Source organism: Phoca vitulina, unplaced genomic scaffold, assembly GCF_004348235.1.
Source record: "Phoca vitulina isolate PV1807 unplaced genomic scaffold, GSC_HSeal_1.0 scaffold54, whole genome shotgun sequence".
Classification (NCBI taxonomy): Eukaryota; Metazoa; Chordata; class Mammalia; order Carnivora; family Phocidae; genus Phoca; species Phoca vitulina.
Window position 1 is genome coordinate 313,789 of NW_022589757.1, and position 22,889 is coordinate 336,677.

General features: G+C 39.0%; 1 protein-coding gene across 23 annotated transcripts in view; it reads right to left on the bottom strand.

The window, feature by feature from the left end:
* CDC42BPA (CDC42 binding protein kinase alpha) overlaps positions 1-22,889 on the bottom strand; it is a 330,638-nt gene that overhangs the window by 155,776 nt on the left and 151,973 nt on the right. For all 23 annotated transcript variants that reach the window (XR_004297614.1, XM_032389303.1, XM_032389298.1 and 20 more), the window contains exons 7-10: positions 17,576-17,776; positions 15,530-15,778; positions 13,589-13,668; positions 11,483-11,649 (exon numbers count right to left, since the gene is read on the bottom strand). Coding sequence is in view for 22 of the 23 variants with exons in the window: in XM_032389303.1 (XP_032245194.1) it covers positions 11,483-11,649; positions 13,589-13,668; positions 15,530-15,778; positions 17,576-17,776 (697 nt within the window). In the remaining variant the exon portion in view is untranslated. The remainder of the gene's footprint in view (positions 1-11,482; positions 11,650-13,588; positions 13,669-15,529; positions 15,779-17,575; positions 17,777-22,889) is intronic.

Consider the following 22,889-nt stretch of genomic DNA (forward strand, 5'->3'; position numbering starts at 1 on the left):
ATCAATAAATTCAGTAAAGTTGCAGGATTCAAAATCAACACATAGAAATCTGTTGTATTCCCTTACAGTCATGATGAAACATCTGAAAAAGAAAGAAAACTATCCCATTCACAATAGTATCAAAAACAATACTCAGGAAACATTTAACCAAGTAAGGGAAAGATCTGTACAATGGAAACTATAAGAGTTTCCTGCAAGAGACTGATGATGACACAAACAGAAAACTATTGCACGTTCGTGGATCAGAAGAATTAATATCATTAAAATGTTGATACTACCCAAAGCCACGTATAGATTTAACACAATATCCAGAGATAGAAGAAACAACCCTAAAATTTGTTGTGGAATCACAAAAGATCCTGAAAAGGAGAGCGGAGCAAGATGGCGGAGGAGTAGGAGACCTGGATTTCGTCTGGTCCCAGGAATTCAGCTGGATAAGGATCAAACCATTCTGAACACCTACAAACTCAACAGGAGATCGAAGAAAAGAATAGCAACAACTCTCTGAACAGAAAAGCGACCACTTTCTGGAAGGTAGGACGTGCGGAGAAGTGAATCCTAGGCGATATTCAGGAAGACGGCGGAGGAGGGGGCGGGGCCTCCATCGGCTGCTTCTGGCAAGTGACAGAGCCCTGGAGCACAAAATCGGAACTTTCAGAAGTCTGCTCCGCTGAGGGACATCGCTCCAGTGGCTAAGCGGGGGGTGGAACCCTGGCGGGACAGTGTGGTCTCAGGACCCTCAGGGTCACAGGAAGACCAGGGGTGCCTGAGTGAGGCAGAACTCCCAGGTATCGGAGCAGGGAAGCTGGCTGCAGAGACGGAGCCGAGGCGTGGGCTCTCAGCTTGGGGTTGCCATAAACCGTGATCCACGGCACAGTCGGGCCACTGCTCCTCCAGCAGGGACCCAACAAGCGGCAGATCGGGGGAGACACCCCTTCCTCCCCCGGGAGGAGCGGCACAGGAGCGCACCACAGGGATCTGCTGGGTTGGAGACTCCACACAGGGTTGTATGCCAGATATAGAAACGCTCGGTCACAGGCCGGGTGAGCACGGAATGCGGCCAGAGAACGGGGAGATGGGAGTGACTGACTGCTTTTCTCTGGGGGCACACTGAGGAGCGGGGACCCGAGTTCTCGGCTCCTTTGGGGTGGAGATTGGGTGGCCGCCATTTTCACTCTCGGCCTCCAAAGCTGTATGGAAAGCTTGCAGGGAACAAAAGCTCCCAAGAGCAAACCCGAGCAGATGACTTAGCCTGGACCGGCAAGGGCGGGGCAATTCCGCCTCTGGCAAAGACATTTGGGAACCACGGCAACAGGCCCCTCCCCCAGAAGATCAGCGAGAACAGCCAGCCAAGACCAAGTTTACCAATCAATGAGAACGGCAGAACTCCAGAGCTAGGGGAATACTGCACATAGAATTCATGGCTTTTTTACCATGATTCTTTAATCTTTCAAAGTTAATTTTTTTTAAACTGATTTTTTTTTTAATTTTTCTTTTTCCCTTTTCCAACCAACATCTTATCAATCCCTTTTTTAAAAAAAACATTTTTATTTTTCATTTTTAGAGTCATATTCTATCCCTTCGTAGTAGTTACCCTTATTTTTGGCATATATATAAAAGTTGTTCTCTCTTTAAAATTTTGAGATACAGTTTCTTCTAACAGATCAAAATATACCCTAAATCTCTAGTGTATGGCTTTGTTCTAGTCTCCTGCCTGATCACATTCTCTCCCTTTTTTTTTTAAATCCTCTTCTTTCTTTTTTCAAACAACTTATCAATTCCTTTTATAAAACTTTTTATAATTTTCACCTTTACAGTCATATTCCATCCCTTCATCGTATTAACCCTTATTTTTGTACATATATAAGTTTTTCTTTCTTTAAAATTTTGGGAGGCACTTTCTTCTAACAGACCAAAATACACCCAAAATACACTGTGTGGCACTAATCTATGCACCAGCCTGATCATATTTGATCATATTCTGTTTTTATTTTGTTTTGTTCTGTTTTTGTTTGTTTTTATCTTTTTCTTTTTTCTTTCTTTCCCTTTCTTTTTCCCCGGTTTCAGGTTTTTTCTGATTTGTTTAGAGTATATTTTCTGAGGACATCGTTACCCTGTTAGCATTTTTCTCTCATTCATCTATTCTCCTCTGGACAAAATGACAAGATGGAAAAAATCACCTCAACAAAAAGAACAAGAGGCAGTACCAACTGCCAGGGACCTACTCAATACAAACATTAGTATGATGTTGGAACTAGAGTTCAGAATGATGATTTTAAAGATACTAGCTGGGCTTGAAAAGAGCATGGAAGATATTAGAGAAACCCTTTCTGGAGAAATAAAAGAACTAAAATCTAACCAAGTCAAAATCAAAAAGGCTATTAATGAGGTGCAGTAAAAAATGGGGGTGCTAACTGCTAGGATAAATGAGGCAGAAGAAAGAATTAGTGATAGAGAAGACCAAATGATGGAAAATAAAGAAGCTGAGAAAAAGACAGATAAACAACTACTGGATCACGAGGGCAGAATTCGAGAGATAAGCGATACCATAAGACGAAACAACATTAGAATAATTGTGATCCCAGAAGAAGAAGAAAGAGAGAGAGGGGTAGAAGGTATATTGGAGCAAATTATAGCAGAGAACTTCCCTAATTTGGGGAAGGAAACAGGCATCAAAATCCAGGAGGCACAGAGAACCCCTCTCAAAATCAATAAAAATAGGTCAACACCCCGACATCTAATAGTAAAACTTTTGAGTCTCAGAGACAAAGAGAAAATCCTGAAAGCAGCTCGGGACAAGAGATCTGTAACCTACAATGGTAGAAATATTAGACTGGCAACAGACCTATCCACAAAAACCTGGCAGGCTGGAAAGGACTGGCATGATCTATTCAGAGCACTAAATGAGAAAAATATGCCGCCAAGAATACTATATCCAACTAGGCTGTCATTGAAAATAGAAGGAGAGATAAAAAGCTTCCAGGACAAACAAAAACTAAAGGAATTTGCAAACATGAAACCAGCCCTACAAGAAATATTGAAAGGGGTCCTCTAAGCAAAGAGAGAGCCTAAAAGCAACACAGACCAGAAAGGAACACAGACAATATACAGTAAAAGTCACCTTACAGGCAATACAATGGCACTAAATTCCTATCTTTCAATAGTTACCCTGACTGTAAATGGGCTAAATGCCCCAATCAAAAGACACAGGCTATCAGATTGGATTAAAAAACAAGACCCATCGATATGCTGTCTGCAAGAGACTCATTTTAGACCCAAAGACACCCCCAGATTGAAAGTGAGGGGGTGGAAAACCATTTACCATGCTAATGGACACCAAAAGAAAGCTGGGGTGGCAATCCTTATATCAGACAAATTAGATTTTAAACCAAAGACTATAATAAGAGATGAGGAAGGACACTATATCCTACTTAAAGGGTCTATCCAACAAGAAGATCTAACAATTGTAAATATCTATGCCCCTAACATGGGAGCAGCCAATTATATAAGCCAATTAATAACAAAAGCAAAGAAACACATCAACAACAATACAATAATAGTGGGGGACTTTAACACCCCCCTCACTGAAATGGACAGATTGTCTAAGCAAAAGATCAACAAAGAAATAAAGACTTTAAATGACACACTGGAACAAATGGACTTCACAGACATATTCAGAACATTCCATCCCAAAGCAACGGAATACACATTCTTCTCTAGTGCCCATGGAACATTCTCCAGAATAGATCACATCCTAGGTCATAGATCAGGTCTCAACCGGTACCAAAAGATTGGGATCATTCCCTGCATATTTTCGGACCACAATGCTTTAAACTAGAACTCAATCACAAGAGGAAAGTTGGAAAGAACTCAAATACATGGAGGCTAAAGAGCATCCTACTGAAGAATGAATGGGTCAACCAGGAAATTAAAGAAGAATTAAAAAAATTCATGGAAACCAATGAAAATGAAAACACAACTGTTCAAAATCTATGGGATACAGCAAAGGCAGTCCAAAGAGGAAAGTATATAGCAATACAAGCCTTTCTCAAGAAACAAGAAAGGTCTCAAGTACACAACCTAACCCTACACCTAAAGGAGCTGGAGAAAGAACAGCAAATAAAGCCTAAACCCAGCAGGAGAAGAGAAATAATAAAGATCAGAGCAGAAATCAATGAAATGGAAAGCAAAAGAACAGTAGAACAGATCAACGAAACTAGGAGCTGGTTCTTTGAAAGAATTAACAAGATTGATAAACCCCTGGCCAGACTTATCAAAAAGAAAAGAGAAATGACCCAAATCAACAAAATCATGAATGAAAGAGGAGAGATCACAACCAACACCAAAGAAATACAAACAATTATAAGAACATATTATGAGCAACTCTATGCCAGCAAATTAGATAACCTGGAAGAAATGGATGCATTCCTAGAGATGTATCAACTACCAAAACTGAACCAGGAAGAAATAGAAAACCTGAACAGACCTATAACCACTAAGGAAATTGAAGCAGTCATCAAAAATCTCCCAAAACACAAAAGCCCAGGGCCAGATGGCTTCCCAGGGGAATTCTACCAAACATTTCAAGAAGAATTAGTACCTATTCTTCTGAAACTGTTCCAAAAAATAGAAATGGAAGGAAAACTTCCAAACTCATTTTATGAGGCCAGCATTACCTTGATCCCAAAACCAGACAAAGACCCCATCAAAAAGGAGAATTACAGACCAATATCCCTGATGAACATGGATGCAAAAATTCTCACCAAAATACTAGCCAATAGGATCCAACAGTACATAAAAAGGATTATTCACCACGACCAAGTGGGATTTATCCCTGGGCTGCAAGGTTGGTTCAACATCCTCAAATCAATCAACGTGATACAATACATTAACAAAAGAAAGAACAAGAATCATATGATCCTCTCAATAGATGCAGAAAAAGCATTTGACAAAGTACAGCATCCTTTCTTGATCAAAACTCTTCAGAGTATAGGCATAGAGGGTACATACCTCAATACCATAAAAGCCATCTATGAAAAACCTACAGCGAATATCATTCTCAATGGGGAAAAACTGAGAGCTTTCCCCCTAAGGTCAGGAACATGGCAGGGATGTCCACTATCACCACTGCTATTCAACATAGTATTAGAAGTCCTAGCCACAGCAATCAGACAACAAAAAAATAAAAGGCATCCAAATCAACAAAAAAGAAGTCAAACTCTCACTCTCTGCAGATGATATAATACTTTATGTGGAAAACCCAAAAGACTCCACCCCAAAACTGCTAGAACTCATACAGGAATTCAGTCAAGTGGCAGGATATAAAATCAATGCACAGAAATTGGTGGCATTCCTATACACCAACAACAAGTCAGAAGAAAGAGAAATTAAGGAGTCGATCCCATTTACAATTGCACCCAAAACCGTAAGATACCTAGGAATAAATCTAACCAAAGAGGCAAAGGATCTGTACTCAGAAAACTATAAAATACTCATGAAAGAAATTGAGGAAGACACAAAGAAATGGAAAAACGTTCCATGCTCATGGACTGGAAGAACAAATATTGTGAAGATGTCAATGGTGCCTAGAGCAATCTACACATTTAATGCAATCCCTATCAAAATAGCATCCTCTTTTTTCAAAGAAATGGAACAAATAATCCCAAAATTTGTATGGAACCAGAAAAGACCCCGAAGAGCCAGAGGAATGTTGAACAAGAAAAGCAAAGCTGGTGGCATCACAATTCTGGACTTCAAGCTCTATTGAACAAAGCTGTCATCATCAAGACAGTATGGTACTGGCACAAAAACAGACATATAAATCAATGGAACAGAATAGAGAGCCCAAAAATGGACCCTCAACTCTATGGTCAACTAATCTTCAACAAAGCAGGAAAGAATGTCCAATGGAAAAAAGACAGTCTCTTCAACAAATGGTGTTGGGAAAATTGGACAGCCACATGCAGAAGAATGAAACTGGACCATTTCCTTACACCACACACAAAAATAAACTCAAAATGTATGAAAGATCTAAATGTGAGACAGGAGTCCATCAAAATCCTAGAGAACACAGGCAGCAACCTCTTTGACCTCAGTCAGAGCAACTTCTTCCTAGACACATCGCCAAAGGCAAGGGAAGCAAGGGCAAAAATGAACTATTGGGACTTCATCAAGATGAAAAGCTTTTGCACAGCAAAGGAAACAGTCAACAAAACCAAAAGACAACTGACAGAATGGGAGAAGATACTTGCAAATGACATATCAGATAAAGGGCTAGTATCCAAAATCTATAAAGAACTTATCAAACTCAACACCCAAAGAACAAATAATCCAATCAAGAAATGGGCAGAAGACATGAACAGAAATTTTTCCATCCAAATGGCCAAAGACACATGAAAAAGTGCTCAACATCGCTCGGCATCAGGGAAATCCAAATCAAAACCTCAGTGAGATAACACCTCACACCAGTCAGAATGGCTAAAATTAACAAGTCAGGAAATGACAGATGTTGGCGGGGATGCAGAGAAAGGGGAACCCTCCTACACTGTTGGTGGGAATGCAAGCTGGTGCAGCCACTCTGGAAAACAGTGTGGAGGTTCCTCAAAAAGTTGAAAATAGAGCTACCATACGATCCAGCAATTGCACTACTGGGTATCTACCCCAAAGATACAAATGTAGGAATCCGAAGGGGTACGTGCACCCCTATGTTTATAGCAGCAGTGTCCACAAGAGCTAAACTGTGGAAAGAGCCAAGATGTCCATCGACAGATGAATGGATAAAGAAGATGTGGTATAGGGGTGCTTGGGTGGCTCAGATGGTTAAGCATCTGCCTTTGGCTCAGGTCATGATCCCAGGGTCCTGGGATCGAGCACCACACTGGGCTCCTGGCTCAGCGGGGAGTCTGCTTCTCCCTCTCCCTCTGCCTCTCCCACTGCTCATGCTCTCTCTCTCTATCTCAGTGTCTCAAATGAATAAATAAAATCTTAAAAAAAAAAAAAAAGATGAGGTATATACATACAATGGAATATTATGCAACCATCAAAAGGAATGAGATCTTGCCATTTGCAACGACGTGGATGGAACTGGAGGGTATTATGCTCAGCGAAATAAGTCAATCAGAGAAAGACATGTATCATATGACCTCACTGATATGAGGAATTCTTAATGTCAGGAAACAAACTGAGGGTTGCTGGAGTGGTGGGGGATGGGTGGGATGGGGTGGCTGGGTGATAGACATTGGGGAGGGTACGTCCTATGGTGAGAGCTGTGAATTGTGCAAGACCGTTGAATCACAGATCTGTACCTCTGAAACAAATAATACAATATATGTTAAAAAAAAAAAAAAAAGATAGCAGGAGGGGAAGAATGAAGGGGGGGAAATTGGAGGGGGAGACGAACCATGGGAGATGATGGACTCTGAAAAACAAACTGAGGGTTCTAGAGGGGAGGGTGGGTGGGAGGATGGGTTAGCCTGGTGATGGGTATTAAAGACGGCACGCTATGCACGGAGCACTGGGTGTTATACACAATGAATCATGGAACACTACATAAAAAAAAAAAAAAAAAAAAAAAAAAAAACCCTGAAAAGACAGAGCAGCCCTGATAAAAAGAACAGAGCTAGCGGCATCATGCTGCCTAATTTTCAAACTATACTACAAAGCTACAGTAATAAAAACAACATGTTACTGGTACAAAAACAGACACACAGACCAGCAGAACAAAACAGAGAGCCCACGATCAAATCCTAGCATATATGGTCAACTAATATTCAACAAGGGAGCCAAAAAATACCCAATGGAGAAAGGACAGTCTGTCCAACAAATGGTGCTGGGAAAACTGGATAAATAATGCAGAACAATGCCAAGTGGGCCTCTCTCACGCCACTCACAAAAATTAACTCAAAATAGATCAAAGACGTAAACGTAAGACCTGATAGCAAGACTTTGAGAAGTACACATAGGTTAGAAGCTCCCAGACATTGGTGTTGGCAATGATATTTTGGATATGATGCCAAAAGCACAAACAACAAAAGCTAAAATCAACAAATGGGACTACATCAAACTCCCAAAAGCTTCTTTCTGTAAAGCAAAAGAAACAACTAGCAAAATGAAAAGGCAACCTACAGAATGGGAAAAAACTTCTGCAAGCAATATATCAGATAAGGGGCTAATATTCAAAATATACGAAGAACTCATACAACTTAGTAACAAAAAACAATCCAATTTAAAAATGGGCAGAAGAACTAAATAGATGCTTTTCAAAAGAGTACTTCAAAATGGCCAAGAGGCACATGAAAAGATGCTTAACATCACTCATCTCAAGGAAATGCAAATCAAAACCACAATGTCACGATGTTCATACTGTCAGATGGCTATCAGGAAGAAGACAAGAGACAACAGGTGCTGATGGGGATGGAGTGAAAAGGAACCCTTGTACAGTTGGTGGGAATGTAAACTGGTCCAACCACAATGGAAAACATTATGAAGTTTCCTCAAAAAATTAAAAACCAATCTGGCAGATGATCCAGTAATTCCACATCTGGTTATATACTCAAAGGAAATGAAAGCAGGATTTCAAAGAGATATAAGCACCCCCATGTTTACTGAAACATTATTCACAATAACCAAGATATGGAAACAACCTAAAGTCTATCAATGGATGAATGGATAAAAAAGACGGGGTATATGTACACAATGGAATGTTATTCAACCACGAGAAAGGAGAGAGTATCCTGCATTTGTAACAAAATGAATGGATGGACCTGGAGCACATGATGCTCAGTCCAACAGAGCAAGAAAAGCACTGTATGACATCACTTATATGTGAGATCTAAAAAAGTCAAACTCATGAAAAACAGAGAGTAACACTGTGCTTACCAGGGGATGGGGCAGGAGTGGGGGCATGAGACTGATGTTGTTTAAGGGTACCAAATCGCAACAAGTAGTAAATAAGTCACAGAGATCTAATGCACAGTGTCATAAATACAGATAACAATGCTGTACTGTAATTACGTATGTGCCAGAAGTACTAACCATCACTACAACAATCTTACTACAGTATATAAATGTACCAAATTAACAAGGTGTACATCTTAAATTTATACAATGATATATGGTAAATATATTTCATGAAAAAGTCAAAAGAAACAACTTGCTACACAAAGAAGAAGTAATCCACATGCAGAGATCATAGCAACTTACAGAAAAATGGAAAACAGTCTGTTTTATTGATGTCTGTAGTTTTTTTTTCTCTGTGGGGCCTCTAAAAGTATAACAGCAAAATTTTATTGTTGTAAAACTTTGATTATTTCTCTCTTAAGAGTTACAAGCTATTTGATTATTTATACAAACATTCCTTTGTTCACAAAAGGAGTAAGTAAAATAAATTGTTATGTTATGTCCCTTACTCTGGAGAAAATAAAGGAGGAAAGAGGGAGAGTAAGTGCTGGAGATAAAACAAGATTACACTGTATTTTTTTAAATTATTTATTTATTTATTTATTTATTTTTTAGATTTTTAAAATCTATTTTTTGACAGAGAGAGACAGTGAGAGAGGGAACATAAGCAGGGGGAGTGGGAGAGGGAGAAGCAGGCTTCCCACTGAGCAGGAAGCCCGATGTGGGGCCCGATCCCAGGACCCTGGGATCATGACCTGAGCGGAAGGCAGATGCTTAACGACTGAGTCACCCAGGCGCCCCAAGATTAGGTTTTAAATAGAGTGGTCAGAAAAGCCTCATTTCAAGGTTAACATTCAAGTAGAAACCTGAAGGAGGTAAGGGAATGAGTCATGTGAATGCCAAAGGAATAAAATTTAAGGCAGGGCAACAGTTGATGCAAAGGCCCTGAGGTGGAGATGTGCCTGGTTTGTAGAAAGAACAGCCAGGGAGCCCAGGGTGGCTAGAAACAGAAGGAACAGTGGGGGAGGCGGGGGCGAGTGAAGGCAGGGAAAGCGGCTAGAAAGTCGTTACAAGAAGGCGGGTGACAGTGGTGGTGATGTGAATGGGGTGATGGCCACACTGTAATGGGGACTGGACTCCAGATCTTCTGTGATGGCAAAGCTGCCCAGGTTTGTTGACGGGCAAAATGGGAGATGTGACAGAAGGAGAGGGCTTAAAGATGCCTGGAAAGCTGTAGTTTTGAGCACCTAAGAGCCTGGACTGCTCTGGAGGACCCTGACATTCACAGGTCAAAGAGTTCAGGAGAACTCAGGAAAGAGACAGAATAACTGGTTTATGAGAAAAAAGAAGACCAGGAGATTCAAGTGTCCCAGAAGCCAAAAGAAGAAAGAGCTGTCAGGAGGGGGAATGGTTAACTGGGTCAGATGCTGACAGGTGAGAAGCCACAGCCTGGGAAGAAGGACTGCTGGGCAGCACACAGTGGGAGTGGACTCGAGATCTGCACTCGTGAATCTCAAGTGGGATCAGTCAGCACCCTGCCTGTCCTAAGTTCTAAGTACGTTACCTTCAGCCACACGGAATGCAGGTCAACAGGGCTGGGGTTCTGGCAAGGGAGTGTGACAGACTGATGTCAGAGCAGCGGATGTGAGGATCCGAGTAAGGGTCTGATTATGACTGACCATGGAAGGACAGAGGGTACAAGGCACAGGGTGAGGAGGACAGAGCTGCAGGTAACAGTGGAATGGAAGGAACACAGGAGGCACCAGAGGGAGTGAACTAGACTACAACGAACAGGAGATGATGCAGGGTTTGCTTGAAACTGAGATTAGGGGCGCCTGGGTGGCTCAGTCAGTTAAGCATCTGCCTTCGGCTCAGGTCATGATCCCAGGGTCTGGGATCGAGCCCCGCACAGGGCTCCGTGCTCAGTGGGGAATCTGCTTCTCTCTCTGCCTCTGCCGCTCGCCCCTGCTCGTGCACTCTCTTTCTCTCTCTGACAAATAAATAAATAAAAACTTAAAAAGAAAAAAGACTTCAAAAAAAAAACAGAAATTGAGATTAATAACGAATTCTGGATACTGCAGTCTCAACACAGGAGTTGGATGAGATCGGGTGGAGGATAGGATCCTTGGATGTGTAAGAATCAAGAGACCAAGAGAAGTCAGAACAGTAGGAGGTTTGCCAAGTGCATTTTACAGTCACCAAGTATCAAGCCAGGAGTGATGTGCAGAGGACAGTTTGCCAGGAAGTTGCACTTTCAAGGCTGAGGAAATAGGACAGCGATTCCCAGCGCTACACTGGGATGGGAAGGGCTCCTTTCCCAAGAGCAGCCCCATCTCCTTCTTCCCAGACGAGTTCACGTGTGCACAAAGGAACCCATGGGGAAACGAACGCTGTTGGGGGGACTGTTAACATCGTGAGTCTACATAAACAGTATTATTTCATATTCCACATGAGTCTTCAACTGGATTTTTTCCACTTCATACAAAAATTTCTTTTCAAGATAAAACAACCCCTCATAATCAATAGTTCTTCAAACTCTGAGTCCAACTCCAAAAGGAAAGATACCATCGTTAACTATATTTACCTTGAAGCTTTCTACTCAGCTCAAGTTTTTCCTGTTCGAGGCGCTTGATTCTCCTCTCGTATGCCTCGGTTGCCAGGTTGTTGTCGAGAGTCCTCTGGACACTGACATCAAGGTCCAGGGACGCAGGACCGGCTGTGACACGTAAACAGCTCCGATCGGAAAGAACACTGAAGAAACAGAAAAACATGAGTTCATGAGTAAAAGAAAGTGAAGAAACAGAGAGAGCCTTCTGCAGCTGTCTATTTAAAACATGGATTTCAATATCTAGCTACAGTTAGCCGTCTAGGGTGATGGTAAAACACAATGTTTACAAATCTTAACACAGACCACTTTTTAGAAGCATTTTTTAAAAATGAGAAATAGTCCCAATTGTCTTGAATTTCAATAACCACAAATTATAAAATGATGTTTGCTGAACAAAAGGTGACCACCTAAGTGAAACAGTAGTCAAAAGCACACACCATGGTCCTCTTTGTCAGAATCTGGACTCAAAAGTGAAATGCTTCCTTTAATTCAATACAATTTAGCTAAAAATATTTGAAGTGTTGGACATTCAGCAGTGAGCAAATTTGACACTTGTCCATGAAGAGCTTATGTTCCCACGATGGAGACCGAAACAAACGAGATAAATAAGTACAATATTCAGGGCATTAGGCAGTGCTGAATGCTAAGGAGAAAACATCAAGCAGGAAAGGAAGAGGTGACATATTGAGGGGGAAGAAATAAAAATCCAGACAAAGTGGCCAGGAGGCTATCACTCAGAGAGGAACTCTGAATAAAGTCCAGAGGGAGTAACCGGGGGGAAGAGCATTCCAGGCAGATGGAACAGAAGCGCAAGAGCACTGAGATAGGAGTAGGCTTTCTGGCCTGGGACCGTGCCAGAAAGGAGCCGTGTGTGGCTGGAGCAGAGTCAGCAATGTTAAGAGTAGCGGGAAAGAGAAAGTGAGCCAGTCTATGCAGGGTCTTGGTCAGAATGTTGGTTTGGATTAAGATATAAGCCACTGGAGTTGGGGGACTGTGAGGATAGGTCTGGAACAGGTGAGTGACACGTTCCGACTTATCTTTTAGCAGGACCAGACAGGTTCAAAGAAATCTAAGAGACGAGTTTATAAACATTTGAGTAGGTGGTTCAGAGAGGTTTTAAGTAGGAGAGAGCAGAGGAGTCTCACATTCAGGAGTCACCAGCAAGTATCTGGGAGTGAACCACAGTATAAGTGGAAAAGGTCCCAAGATAAAGCCATGGGGCCCAGGGAGATTGGGAGATCAGAAGGCATCAGCTGCAGAGACAGAGGAGGACTGGCCAGAAAGGTGGGAAGTCAGGCAAGCACCCTGGAAGGTAAAAGACAGAAGTGCTGTGATGGGAAGGAGCCATGACTCACAAGATGAGTGCAGACACATGAGACAGGACTGACTGGGAGCCCCCATGGTTCATCCTCACAGGCGAGCGCTCGGGGCCAGAGGCAGGCAGGCGGGACCGAGCAGAGGAGCGTGTGAAAGCTGCCTGTATCAACCTCTCCATGCAAGGAGAAGTGAGCTCATCAGGGGAGAGCAGGAGAGTGGGCACAGGCACGAGAAGGGTCCTGGAGATCGGTAATCATGACCGTGGAAGGTGAGACCAGTGAGAATGGTCAGATGCTTTTCTTTGGACGCTGTGAACTGCACAGGAACTTGAACTGTAATGATGATGTCAACTCAGCAAGACCATGAAGGAGAACAGGAGGCAGTCGAGAAATTGAGGGAGGGCACACAAGGAGTGAATATAATCATACTCTGCTTACACCAGGGAAGGAGGACCAGGAAGCAGTCTGTGAAAACAGGGCTGGTCTTGGCACTTGGCACCTGGAGCGTATATGCTCAAACGCAAGGGACTCTTCCAATTCCTGCCCCAGTGCTGAGAGGAAGACTCAGCTCTATTTCTCTCCAAAATGACTTAAGATTCTCCTATGTTCTATTCGTTAAAGAATATCTAACTTTTTCCAGCAGTAGCTTCAGCCTCTATTTTAAAATTTTTTTGACTTACAAGGCTCTCTCATATATTTTTTTAAAACTTCAATTCATCTTAATTTGCTTTAAGTTGTCCAAATTATGTTAACTTTTCCAACTTACCAGCTACTAGTATATGTGAAACCAACAAATGGCAGATGGTGCCCAGAAAATGCAGTATGTGTGGGTGGGGGCATCGTTTCCTGAAGGAGGAAAGAACATCTGGTAAGAAATAAATAACTGTGACCTGTAGGTTGGCCTATAATATTAACTATCAATAGGAAATACATGGCTGTTCGATGAAGTCTGGTGCAGATGCACAGTGATCTAGAATCCAGACAATCAACACTGCCACTGTAATGTTCTAATAAAATTAAACTCCAGGTGGAAAGTCTGACATTGAGAGCACAGTGATTATTCAGGTATGCATATGTGCAGATCTGCCTCGTCACTAAAAATTACTTGTAACCCAAATCAATATTCATAGTACTTCTGCAATCACTTGCAGACATAGGCAGAGCAAAAAAAATTTCTTGAGCCACTCAATGCCTAAGTTTCCAGCTGAGACTGAACAAGGAGACGCTCTGCCTTCTTGTTTCAGCTCTGATATGATGAAAAAGTATTCCTTCCAAGGTCTGCATGTGCCACATCTTCCACGTTTTTCTGTTTTATGGGTGACCGTGTTGTTTAAAATGTCCTCCAACCATAGTGCAGAAGGGCCATCTAGACAGCTGTGATGCGCCTTACAAACACATATGTGTGTTAGAGAAGCTTTGCTCAGGCCTGAGTTACACTGCTGTTGGCTGTGAACTTGCTGTTAATCAACAATATATATTCAATAAGGTGTCTTTAAAAAGAAACATACATAAAACAAGGTTATGTACCGACTGGTTGAATGAAATGACCAGAGATTCAGAAGAACCTAACCCTGAATTTCCCCTAGGAAATTTCCCCTAGTTCAATATTCATGAATACAGCGTACACAGAAACTTTATGGAACATATAACTACCATAATCAGAATCGACTGTACTATGTATTTAATTTGGAATGATGCAAATTTCTGTTTACAGTAAAATGTAATTCTTACAATAAAACACTGATGAGGAAAGTCCATTTAATTTTTTCTTGGAGGCCCAGAGAGGGAAGCATAAGAAGTCCTTACCTGCCTTGCCCATGCTACCTCCTGAACAGTAAAAAGTGACAGAAAATCAATATACAAATTCTTAGTGCAGAATTAAAACCATAAGAAATAAAATAATGGGATAAAAAAAAGTTCAAATTAAGAAGGCTAAAAAGGCAACATCCATAAAATTTTATGTTCTTACTGTCCTAAATTGTAACAATGTAACCTAAAGGTGCAGAGCAGGGGTTGACGAACTATGCCAGCCCACAAGCTAAAAGTGGTCCAGTGTTTGGCGACTCTGCTGGTCTGCCACCCGCCTCAAGGGAGGCTACAACCTCAGGATAGCAAGGCTGTAGATTCCCACTCCCCACGCCCTTCACTTCCTACCACGCTTGCTACTTTTAGTGGCAACACCACTGGGCATGGGGAGCTCTCCAGATCAAGTCAGTCTCCTGCCAGCAGCACCACGGCCCCAACCAGGCCGATGGAATGGGGTGGGGGCAGTGTTTAACCAAAGTTCAGTTTCTCATGAATAAATGCTTCTCGATTTACTTCCCTTGGGTTGAGTTGTCAAGCCCCAAAATGGTTGTTTTTGACAATTCTGACCAGTATCATGGAGCTTTTTAAGGAGAGATTTGCCAACCTCTTTACTCTGCCATCAAATTCCACTTTTCTAAGTATCTAATTTCTCTTCTTCCTAGGAAACCTCACAGTGTAACTGATCTCATTAGTCAATATGTGAAGTTTAATTTTGCTCCTTGTCATGAATAAACATGTTCACCTCAGTGAACCCTCTTAATTTCTCAATATATGAGAGAATAAATACTAGAAGCCATGATAACTGTCTGACTGGTAATTGATAAGGAGGTCCATACAATTGCTTCATAACCACATTAAAAAGAAAGGGAGGGACAGAACTTCTTCACAATGTCATACTTACAGAATTCTTTAAACAATCATCATCCACATCAAAATTTGATGTATCTGTTGGGCTACTAACTTCTGGAATATAAGGTGCTTCACAGTTTCGAATATTATCCCAATCAATTCCATTGAAAAATGGGTGTTTCTTAAAGTCTTCTATCCCATTTTGACCAAGTCGGTGTTCTCTGCTGCAAATGAGCCTTCGAATAAGATCCTTAGCATTTTCAGACACATCAGTCACTTGAGCTGGAAACTGAAACCTCTCCTAGACACAGAATAAAGAAACAAAATATAAATCAGTATTTAACCCCCTAAGTAGGTTGATTAACATTTATTTTCTTAAAAATGCATTTTAAAAATGTGTAATAAGTGTACACTAGTGCAGAGTACTCATCCTACAAGAAAAAAAGAGCATTTTCCTAAAAGAACTTTTAATTTTATATGTGACTTAGTTACACATGCACTGTAGAAAGAATAAATTAAATGCTAAAATACCCTAAACTGCTGTCAAAAGGAAGAGAACTTATTAAAAGTAGAATCTGACTCAACATTTCAGTAGAGTGTCTATGACTGACGATGTTCGTATACGCCACAAACTAAGCATTAAGTAACAACAGCAAACACCTGTGAAGAACGGACCATGCACTTCGCACTCGTGGAAACACTTTATTCACTTAACGCTTATAATCCTCACAGCAAGCCTCAAAGGCAGGTGCCACTATTATTCTGATTTTATAGAAGAGACCCAAAGGCCCAGGGAGTTCAAGGCAGTTGCTCCCAGTCACACAAGTAGTAAACGGGAGAGCTGGGATTTTGGAAGAGTGGCCTGACTCCACAGTCCGTGCTCTGAGCCACCGCGTCACAGACAATGATCTCTCTGTGAAATGCTACATGTGCTCTTTACAACTCAGTAGCTGGCTATTCCCTGTCTTCCAACTCTCTATAACTATTTAGCAGATTATCCTTGCAGCCAGGCAGAAAGAGCACCAACTCCACAGAAGAGCATCAACTGATTAATATATTCGTGAAGCAACTGATCATACGGTCTCATCCCCCTTTTATGGGACATTCCCATTCCAGGTGTTTGCAACCGCTCACAATCTTCTGAAATCAATCAATCAGAACCTTCCTCTCTTTATTACAATTTATTTCTATTTCACTGGGAACTAAATGGATTAAGGCTCTATTAATTTGTTTCTGTGGTGAATCTGGATTGTTTTCACTGTTTTGATCGTAAAGAAGACTGGAATAGGTATCCTTGTACAAACATCCTGGTTCGACTGAATATTTCCTTAGGGCAGATTCCTATAACTGAAGTTGCTCAATCCAAAGTTCTAACCATTTTTAAGGCTCTAGATGCATACTTACAGACTTGTTGACAGAAAGATTACATCAATTTATATTCCTATCAACAATGTCTAACAATGTCCATCTCACTGAATTATTTACAGTACAGAGTGTAATTTTTCTTTTCATCTTTGCCAGGGGAAAAAGAATATCTCAGATTTATTATGGTTAAGGATAAGAATTTTTTATTTTTTTTAAAGATTTTTATTTATTTATTTGATAGAAAAAGACAGTAAGAGAGGGAACACAAGCAAGGGGAGTGGGAGAGGGAGAAGCAGACTCCCCGCTGATCAGGGAGCCCGATGCGGGGCTCGATCTCAGGACTCTGGGATCATGACCTGAGCCGAAGGCAGACGCTTAACGACTGAGCCACCCAGGTGCCCCAGGGTGAGAATTTTTTAAATGCATTCTAGTCATGAGTACACTTACAGTAGTAAGGATATAAATTATCTGCTTACCAATTTTGTTATTCTACTGGAGAGACCATTTAATTCCCTATTTATTAGCATTTCTAATAAAATACAGGAGAAGGTAAGAACTCATAATTTTATGCACAATTTATGGATTTTGATTATTCACTTTTGTCAGGTCCCCTATTAGCATAGGAATTAGAATGTTGTTTTTAAAAAAATTCTTTTTTAACTATCACATTACTTTAAATTTATTGTATGTATCATTTACCACATTCAATTGAAAAATAGTAAAATATACTAACTTTATGATTCATGATTTTTCCATATGTCTCCACCAGAGATTCTGCATAAAATGGTGTTTCTCCATAAAGCATTTCATACATACAGACCCCCAGAGACCACCAGTCACATTCAGGCCCATATCTCCCTTTCCCATCTTCCATGGCTTGAAGGATTTCAGGAGAGATATAATCTGGAGTTCCAACAGCCACTGAGGACTGGACCTGAAGAAGTTCACACATTTTTAGTAATCTATTATATTAGAAACAATTAACAATTTTTAATTAAAAATATTTACACTTACTCACATATACAACAGACATTATTTCAAAACAACTACAACTTTGTCATTACCTGAATTTAGCCTCCTTGTACATATAAGTTAAATTGTATATAATCTCCACACTAGTAGTCCTCCAGATTTCATAATACTATAGAATCTTTATTATTGCTGGTACTTCACTGACTACATTTAAGGTAATGAAATGATTTGAACACCACAGCCATTAAAAACAAACTGAGTATTTAGTACAGAACATTCTTATTATTGATATTACTAACCAACACATTCATATAAATAATGGAACTAGGAAAATTCTGCAATTTGTCAAAGGAAAATATAGCCTGAAAAAAAACAGGCCAATACTTATCAGCAACCCGGAAATTATTTTAAAACACCTTAATTCAAACCCAAGGAAATCAATATTAACAATGTACTGCAAACTACTTATTAATTTTAAAAATTACAAAGGGGTTTGAAACATATTCTTCAAAAAATAAGCAAGTTAGATCTAAATAAGAAAATAATCACTAAAAATGATCCTGGGCACACACACATCTTGTAAGGTACTCTGAGGTAAAATAAAATTGTTTCTTTGTATGTTTTAAAGAAGCATATCAAAAAAGAACATTCTCAAGGTAGAATAATGTTAATATTCTGGATTTTCTAGAAAAAAATATCATTCTTAGTAATCATTAGAATAGACTTCCTCTTTGATAATACTGAGATAAGGTAACTTGAAAACTCGTATACCTCAAACTCTTAAAAATGCTAGATAAAATATAACAACCATTTTTGTAAACATATAAATGAGCTCTTAGAGAAAAAAGAAATTCTTAGGGGCTGGTAATCAAATGTTTGAGAACCAGGGTGATAAGTGTTATAGCAGGAATGGGGCTGGGGAATGTTGGTTTTATTTTCTATGTACTTGGATTTTAATATATCCATGAGGACAAGAGGACAGCCCTCAGCTTATATGAAATTTGAAGCAAGAAGCCACCCCATATAATAGCCTTTACTCTAGAGGGTAAGTGAAAAGGTGAATTATAAAAATATGCCACTCAGAGAAAGATATTTTATCTATATTGATTGTGGCTGAAATGTGAAGAAAAAAATTGCTCCTCCCAAAATTCATCACTTTCAGCCACATAGTCCCAGCAGTGGATATTCTAAATCATAGTGCTTCTGTGGTCCAGAAGTCCTCAGGCCAAGGAATTGGCAAAAATACTGGCACCAGGTAAGGTGCACACCAAAAACCTGGCATAACAAATTCAAAACTACTACTATTCAAAACTCACTATTTTATAGGACACATGATCAAACCTGAGCACATATAATTCTCACATATAATAGCCCACTGAAGATGAGCTCACAATCCAAAAATACAAACTAAATGAGGAAACAATCCATTACAAAAAAAAAGTCAGAAATTGAAGCAATATAATTAGACCCCTAACAACGATCAATTCTACATCATGAAATAAGTATGTTTAAAATGATTAGAGATGATTTAAAAAGTGAAATCATAAGAAAAGAAAGATTTATAAAGTGAAATGAAGTCCTAGAAATGGGGAAAAAAAACCCAAAAAGCTAATCCTTAAAATAAAAAAAAAAAAAGTGAATAGGTAAAAGATATGAAAAGATAAATAAAACCAGATCCACTTCTTGCAGTTGAACTTCAGTTGAACTGCAGAGTACCAAAGGCAAAGAGATCTTCAAAACAGTAAAGAATATAAAGGGGTTGCCTACCAAGGCACAGCAATTAGACTGACAGCGGAATTATTAGTACTGACACAGCAGTCAGAAGAAAATGGAATTGTATCTTCAAAGTGACAAGACAAAATAATTGTCACCTAAATATGACACACAAATGGGGGTTAAGTATAGACATTTTCACACAAAGAGTGAGTGATTTTCCATGTATAGACTCTTTCAGATAAACATAAGGACGCACTTCAGGAAACAAGAAATTTAATGCACATGGAAGAACGTGATAGTAGAAGCGATTGTGAACAAAGGTATTAGTAAACTTTAACATACATACAGTCATTAATTTGATAAAATAATGACAAAGAGGAAGAAGACAAGGAGGAGTAGGAAAAAGAAAAGGAGAAAGAGAGGTAGCAGAGTAGGAGGGACAACTATTTAAAGGTTGAAATATCAGATGAAACTAAAATACCAGAAAACAGTAACATGTTACCAAGGGAACAATTAGGATTCAAGTGGTTGAAGTTTCTTATTTTCTCATCTTTATTTTTAATTTACTTTTTAATTATTATTTTTAATTGTGGTAAAATACCCATAGCACAAAATTTACCATTATAACCATTTCCAAGCATACACTCCAAGGGCATGAAGCACATTCATGCTGTGGTGCAACCATCACCACTATCCTTCTCCAGAACTCTTTTCATCTTGCAAAACTGAAACTCTGCATCCATTAAGCACTAACTGCCCCCTGCCCACCTCCCGCCCCATCCTGGGCCCTGACAACTACCACTGTACTTTCTCTCTGAGTCTGACTACCCTAGGTGCCTCAGAGCCACGAAATCATACAATATTTGATATTTCGTGTCTGGCTTAAATCACTTAACATTATCAAGGTTTATCCATCTTGTATCATGTGTTAAAATTTCCTTCTTTTTAAGACTGAATAATATTCCATTACATGTAAATATCACATTTTCTTTATCCATCCATCTACTGATGGACACTTTGGTTACTTAAATCTCTTGGATATTGTGGATACTATGAATGTGGGTGTACAAATACCTCTTTGAGTCACTACTTTCAATTCTGTGAAGTATATTACATACCCAGAAGTAGAATTGCTAGATCATACAATAATTCTATTTTTAATTTTCTGAAGAACTGTCATACTGTTTTTCAGAGTGGCTACAGCATTTTACACTTTACATTCCCACAAACAGAGCACAAGTGTTCCAATTTTTTCACATCTTCACCAACAATTCTTTTCTGTTTTATTGTGGGATTTTTTTAAAATTTTTTAACAGTAGCCACTTAATGGGTGTGAGGTAGTATCTTTGATTTGTATTTCCCTAATGACTAGGGACGTTGAGCTTGTTGGCCATTTCTATATCTTCTTCAGAGAAATGTCTATTCAAGTATTTTGCACATTTTGAATTGCTCTGTTACTGAGTTGTAGGTAATTATATTATCACATATTCTGGATAATTAGCCCCTAATCAGACATACGATTTGCAACTATTTTCTCCCATTCCATCGGTTGCCTTTTCACCAAGATGACTGACACAGTCACAAAGGTGGTGTAGTCCTATTTATCTATTTTTCCTTTTGTTGCCTGTTGTTTGGGGTCATATCCAAGAAATCATTGCTAAATCCAATGTCATAAAGCATTCCCCTATGTTTTCTTCTATGAGTTTTATAGTTTTAGCTCTTGTATTCAGATCTTGGATTAGTTTTTTGTTAATTTTTGTATATGGTATAAGATAAACTGAATTTCTTGTTTGGCTTAGGAATATGGTGGAGAAACTGACTCTAGACTTTAGGTAAACCTTAAGTGTTAAAAATTTAAAGATAAACATTAAAATAATTGAAATAGAATGTATAGCTTCCAAAGATGTTAAATAAAAAGAGAAATTAAACTACACTTGACCAAATCAACAGCAGGCAGGAAAGTGGGGGGAAAAAAGCATGCATGCAAACAAACAAGCAAAACCTACAGTAAATAGCACAAGATCAGATACTAAGAATAAATACAAATATATTGATCATCATGAAATTTATAAATGGATTAAATTTACCTATTAAAAGACAGCATCATCACACTGGATGACAAATAAAACCAAAATGAACAAATATTTTTAAAAATTAGCAATAATCTGTTTAAAAGGGATATACCTAAACAGGACACAGAAAGGTTAAAAGTAAAAGGATGGAAAAGATACATCAGGCAGATGTTAAAAGAAAATTATGGTAGCTATATTTCTATCAGTTAAAATAGACTCTAAAGGCAAAATCATTATTAAGATTTTTAAAAATTCATTAACATAATTGTAAAAGAAAATACCCTGGAATAGCAATTCTGAATAATATACCTAACAATGTAGCTACAAAAGGGTTGTGAAAACATCGATGATTACAAGGAAAAATTAATAAATTCAGTATCATAATAAGACTTTTAAAATAATAGATGGTATAGCAGAAAGAAATAAAACTGGTAAGAATATAAAAAATTTGAACAACAAATTAACAACTTCAATCTTATGGACCCACATAGAAACCTGCACCCAGAAATTAAAAAGAGTGTATTATTTTCAAACAAACAAGTAACATTATAAAACCTAGCCTGTTATAAAGCAAAAGCAAATCTTGACAAATGCCAGAAAAAACTGATATCAAATAGACCCACACTCCAGTAAAAGAAAACTAGAAAGAACCAAATAAATAAGTAAATAGTACACTAAAGATATTAAAAAGCAGATATCTAAATAATCAATGGTCCACAGAAGTATTCTAACTAAAGTTGGAAAATATTTAGAAGTGAAAAATAGTAAAATGCTCTATATATCAGAACTGATGAAGGGAAAGAAAAGCACAAGCAAACATTAGGATTGAAAAAACAACAAAACTACACATGTAACAGAGATTTTAAAGCTAGGAAGAGTGCAATATGAACATTATACCAACAAAATTGAAAACTCACAGAAAATAGACAATTTTCATAGAAAAAAATATAACTTACCAAAACTGACTCAGGAAGAAATAGAAAACCAAACAGACCTATAACCATTAAAAAATGTGATCAATAGTATAAAATCTACCTGGAAAACAAACCAAAAAAACAAGAGGAAAACAAAACCAAACCAAGGTAAAGGTGATTTAAAAGGGCACGTTCTGCATGGAGCACTGGGTGTTATACGCAAACAATGAATCATGGAACACTACATCAAAAACTAATGATGTAATATATGGTGATTAAAATAAAACAAAAGTGAGTTCTACCAATTTCCTAAGAAATAGATAACCTCTGTATTATATAAACTGTTCTAAAGCCAAAATTGATAAGGGGAGAG